This window comes from Teleopsis dalmanni, chromosome X (assembly GCF_002237135.1).
Source record: "Teleopsis dalmanni isolate 2A chromosome X, ASM223713v2, whole genome shotgun sequence".
NCBI lineage: Eukaryota > Metazoa > Arthropoda > Insecta > Diptera > Diopsidae > Teleopsis > Teleopsis dalmanni.
In genome coordinates, this window is record NC_051848.1 from 92165515 (window position 1) to 92171420 (window position 5906).

General features: G+C 40.6%; 1 protein-coding gene across 1 annotated transcript in view; it reads left to right on the plus strand.

Annotated features, from left to right (window-relative positions):
* The first annotated feature begins 203 nt into the window (after nucleotides 1–203).
* LOC119688704 overlaps nucleotides 204–5906 on the plus strand; it is an 8160-nt gene continuing 2457 nt past the window's right edge. Inside the window, exons 1-3 of the mRNA XM_038103369.1 lie at nucleotides 204–543; nucleotides 634–1896; nucleotides 1972–5365. Of these exons, the coding sequence (XP_037959297.1) occupies nucleotides 204–543; nucleotides 634–1896; nucleotides 1972–5365 (4997 nt within the window). The remainder of the gene's footprint in view (nucleotides 544–633; nucleotides 1897–1971; nucleotides 5366–5906) is intronic.

The following is a 5906-nucleotide window of genomic DNA, read 5'->3' on the forward strand; positions in this document are numbered from 1 at the left end:
TTACAACAACAACAACAAGTTAACTTACTTGTTGATTACTGGTTAATATTTGCTTCCAATCAGTAAGTGTGCGGGTTCGTCAACGTCGCGTCTGACAACAACCACCGTAAGAGCAGTTCAATTTCGGAAAGCTCACTGTTGCTATTGTGACTTTTCGACTTCGTCAAATCCTTTGCTGTTCTCAAGTATCTACAACTGTTTCAATGGCAACGGCAGAGCCAACCACTACGGCAGAACTGTCAGAACTAAAACAACAGCGAGCCTCGACGAAAGCGAGTATTTCAAGAATCAAGGCGTTCGTCAAAGGAAAGAGTAATTCGCTCTCACAACCAGAACTGAAATGTCGACTAGGTATTTTAGAATCATATTTTAAACAAATCTTAGCTTTTCAGACGTTGATCGAGAAATTAGATGCAACTGACTCAGCTAGAGATGAATTAGAAGACCTATACGTTTCCACCAAAATATTAATCATGTCTCAACTGCAGGAAGAGGCCCACAATGCATCAGTGCTAGACGTAACAGCAATGATGCCCACCTCAAGTAAAAAATTACCACTGTTAAAATTACCTACATTCAGTGGTAAGTACTCGGATTATAACAATTTTATTAATTCGTTTCTCCAAATCATAGATCGCGAAATATACCTCACAAATATTGAAAAATTTAATCACTTACTGAACTGCCTTACTGGTCAAGCTCTAGAGACAGTACAGGCATTTCCTATTTCGAATGAAAACTATCCAAAGGCTCTGGATAGGCTTAAATCGCGCTATGACAATAATAGCCTAATCTTCGCCGAAAATATCGCGACACTATTTGATCTACCAGCAGTATCGGGTCAGTCAAGCCAACAACTCCGTAGTCTGGTAAACAATGCATCCGCTTTGTATGGTTCACTCTGTTCGCTAGGTACAGAGAAACAAATATGTGAGGCTCTACTTATCTCGCTAATCATGCAAAAAACGGACGCAATTACACGTAGGAAATGGAATGAATCGCGTAACTTTGACACATTACCCAGTTGGGAAGATTGCTCAAAATTGTTGGATAGACACTGCCAGTTTCTCGAATCACTTGACAGTGGAAACGGCAATCAGTCATCATCACAACGTAAACCTAATAGTCTTAACTCCAAGACTAACAGACGCTCAAAACAATACGCATTTGTTGCATCTACATCTAGCAATTCTTGCTCATTTTGTTCTAGCAATGAACACCTAATACAGAATTGTCATCGTTTTAAGGCACTGGAGGTGGTTCAAAGGTTTGAAAAGGTGAAGAGCCTAAAACTCTGCATAAACTGCTTATCGCCACGCCATCATGTGGTTAATTGCACATCAACGTTTAAATGTAAGGTTTGCGCAAAGCCACATCACACTCTCTTGCATCATTCGCAATTGCCAACGAATATTAAGAGCGCGGGATCATCACGACGCACAGAACACGCTGCTATGCCCAACGACAACGTTGCCAGCCATTCCCATCTTAATATGTCATCGGCCGAGCAAATAATTCTAGCTACTGCATTGGTTTTAGTGAAGGATTCATCGGGAAGTTATCAAGTGGGTAGAGCCTTACTTGATTCATGCTCTCAGGTCAACTTCATAACGGAGGAGTTTTCAAAGAAGCTTAGTTTAGCAAAACATAAACATCGGTTGCATGTTTCCAGTATTGGTAGTTCGTTGACCAACATTAAGTATCAGACGCTCACATCAATCAAATCTCGTCATTCAAATTTTGAACTTGCTTTAAACTTTGGTATTACGAATCACATCGCATATCAACCAAGTTCTGAAATCGATATATCGTCGTGGAAGGTTCCACCAAATACACCTCTCGCCGATGAGCAATTCTTTAAATCCAAGCGCGTTGATCTTTTGCTTGGAGCTGAAAGTTTCTTTGATATTTTGTCTGTCGGTCAAATCAAACTAGGTGAAAATCTTCCAGTACTTCAAAAAACACTATTAGGATGGATTGTATCTGGCAAGTACAAGGGTCAGCCATTTGCATCACCAGCAGCAAAATGCCTATTATCAGTTGAAGATACAGTCTCCGATCAATTAGAAATGATGTGGAAGATAGAGGAAGTGCAATCGGCTTCAAAATCATGGTCACCAGCACATGTTGCGTGTGAGTCATTATATCGTGAAACGGTTCACCAAAATGCGATGGGAAGAATTGTCGTTCGGTTACCATTCAAAGATTCACCAGATTGTCTTGGTTTGACACACAATATCGCCTTGCGCCGTTTTTATTCTGTAGAACGGCGATTGTCATCTAATCGTGCACTGAAGCAAGACTATCAAGAATTCATGAAACAATATCGAGAGCTCGGACACATGACGCGTGTTGAGACTCCGAAAACCAACGAACCTCATTATTATATCCCTCATCATTGTGTTTTAAAACCGTCGAGCACTTCGACCAAGCTGAGGGTGGTTTTTGATGCGTCATGTTCAACAACTTCGCAACGTTCATTAAATGATATTCTACTGGTCGGCCCGACAATTCAGCCGGAGTTATACTTGTTGCTACTTCAATTTCGTTTGCACCGATATGCCTTGACGGCTGACATTGTTAAGATGTACCGACAGATACTGATAGATGAACCAGATCGAAAATTCCAATATATTTTTTGGCGAGATACGGAGTCCGATCCTGTTAGTACTTACGAGTTGAATACAGTCACTTATGGTACTGCATCAGCACCTTTCCTAGCAACCAGGAGTTTGCAGTATTTGGCGGACAAATTTGAAACACAATACCCAATAGGCGCTGCACTCATTAAATCATCGTTCTTTGTCGACGACTTCTTAGGTGGAGCAGATTCCATTGATCAACTCACCAATATCAGACATCAGTTAACGGCCATTCTACAGAAGGGTTGCTTCGATCTTGACAAATGGCATTCAAACCATCATGACTTCATCAGCGATACTACAACAAAGAGTTTGAATCTTGATACAGATACAGTCACCAGCGCTCTAGGCATCAAGTGGCACCAAATGCAAGATGTTTTCCTATTTTCGTTCAATGCACAACCAGGTCATATTGTAACAAAACGCACCATCTTATCCCTTGCGTCTTCATTATTCGACCCGCTTGGATTACTAGCACCGATCATACTCGTAGCCAAAATTATGATGCAAGAATTGTGGCTTTTGCGTGTGGACTGGGACGAGTCAGTCCCTCAAAATCTTCACTCAGCGTGGAAAACATTTATTCAAGATCTTACAACGCTTTCATCGGTTAAGGTGCCGAGATACTGCCTATCCATAAACTATCAACAGGTTGATGTACACGGTTTCTGTGACGCTTCAATACGCGCATATGGTTGCTGTATATTTCTCCGATCACAAAACACATCAGGTAAGGTGACGGTCAGGCTATTCACTGCAAAATCCCGTGTGGCACCTATAAAGCGGAAGTCGCTACCTAAACTAGAACTCTGTGGTGCCTTACTTCTTGCCAAACTGTATCAGAAGGTCCAACCAATATTTGCGCAATTTAAGGGTGAAACGTTTTTTTGGACTGATTCACAGATTGTATTACATTGGTTGAAGCAGCACTCATCAACCCTGTCTGCATTCGTTGGCAATCGAGTAGCGGAAATTCAAGATATTACCGCAAATGGGCAATGGAGACACGTTCCTACCCAATCCAACCCGGCAGATGTTGTGTCGCGCGGCTGTAACATCCGCCAATTATCAGAGTCTTGTTGGTTTACGGGGCCGGAATTTTTGTTACTCGCTGATAAATACTGGCCGCATTTGAAATGTCACAACCTGGATATGGAAGAAGTCAATAAAGAGACGCGAAAGGTTGTATTCGTTAACACAAATGAAGACAACTACGTATTACAGGTATTGTCAAGATATAGTTCATACACTAAGATGCTACGAGTAATAGCGCAGGTACAGCGTTTTTATCATGTAACCAAGAATAAATTGAAGAATGGAGAATGTACCCTCCAACCTATTCAGCTACAAAAGGCATTGCACTGTATTATTTGGGTCATCCAACAGCAATTCTTCGAAATTGATATACAACGCCTACAACGAGGGAACCCAGCCGAAGGTACATTAAAGCATCTAAATCCCTTCCTGGACAATGTATTCGGTTATCAATTACTAAAGGTGGGAGGTCGCCTCGAGCTGAGTGACATCTCAGTAGGCCAACGTCACCCTATTTTGTTGCCGAAGGGCTGTTATTTTGTGGAACTTTATGTTCGGCATATACACTTGTGCAACTATCATGCAGGCGCAAAAGCACTAATTGCCCTTACTCGACTAAACTTCTGGATAATTAATATTCGAGAAATTGCACGCCGAGTCGTGCACTCGTGTATTCACTGCGTGCGTTATAAACCCAAACTACTTAATCAAATGATGGGTAATCTCCCAATCGAACGCCTCACTCCAAGTCGTCCATTCGCGCGTACTGCGGTAGATTTTTGCGGTCCGATATTAACGTATCTCCGAATTCGGGGACGGGTTCCATATAAGACCTATATAGCCGTGTTCGTTTGTTTGTCTACAAAGGCAGCTCATCTAGAAGCCGTGTCAGACTTATCTACGGAGGCATTTATTGCAGCACTGAAAAGGTTAATCGGTAGACGAGGGTTATCATCAGACATCTATTGCGACAACGCCACGAACTTCGTTGGGGCTAACAACAAACTAGCAGAGTTAAAAAGAATGTTTTTCGAGAAGTCTAATCAAGTGATGCTGCAGACCTTTTGCAGCAACCAATTCATAAATTTCAATTTTATACCGCCCCGAGCACCTCACTTTGGAGGTCTATGGGAAGCGGCTGTAAAAAGCGCGAAAGGCCATCTGTATCGAACATTATCAAATACTCGATTCACCTTTGAGGAGCTTGGAACAGCACTGATTGAAATCGAAGCTATCTTAAATTCGCGACCAATCACACCTCATTCTTGTGACCCGAGCGATTATGAAGCGCTAACGCCAGCACATTTTCTTATCGGTGGGCCGCTCAAAACTTTATCTGAACCAAGTCCTCAGTATGAAGCTACTTCATTAATTGATAAATGGTCTCGTATAACCGCAGTCAAACATCACTTCTGGCGCAGATGGTCTAGAGACTATCTGAATGAGCTGCAGATACGCACCAAATGGACAGAAGAACAATCTAACATCACCGAGGGGGCTCTGGTTTTAATCCATGAAGACAATATGCCTCCACAACGCTGGTTGATGGGCCGAATCGTGCATTGCATCAGGGATCCAGATAATTTGGTTCGTGTTGTTGATGTGCAAACCCCAAAAGGAGTAATACGGCGTCCAATCCACAAACTCGCACTATTACCAATTGAAAATCCTTTCAAGGGGGGCGGGATGTTAGAGCGGTTAAAGTCAAATTGTTAATATTGTAGGATTCTGTAGAATTATTATAATTGATGTGTTATATGATTTATATATTATATTTTAATCTATTTTAAATCATATATTGTATAATTAAATTATTATAATTAATATATTATATAATTCATATATAATATTTTATATGGTTAATATATGGTTAATTAATTTATCTAACTAACCCTGTATAAGATGTAATCAAACCAACGGTTCTAAGTCTTGTTTTTATTGCCTTTTGTTTTTGCGCTCGAGATGAGCAATTTTTTTGTTATATTTTTTGGGCTGCAAGTAAACTCCGTTGGTTTGATTCTGTCTCTTGTTTTTCGATCGCGAACGTGTCAACACACGGGTGCACATAAAAAAGTGATTAAACAATCAATAACCGAAATTGTATAAGTTCAATTGTATAAACTAAATGAAATCAAAACCCAATTATAAAAACGTTTATAATTTACATTGTGTTAAAGAAATTGAAATAAAGATCATAAAACCCAATTATAAAAACGCTTATAATTTACA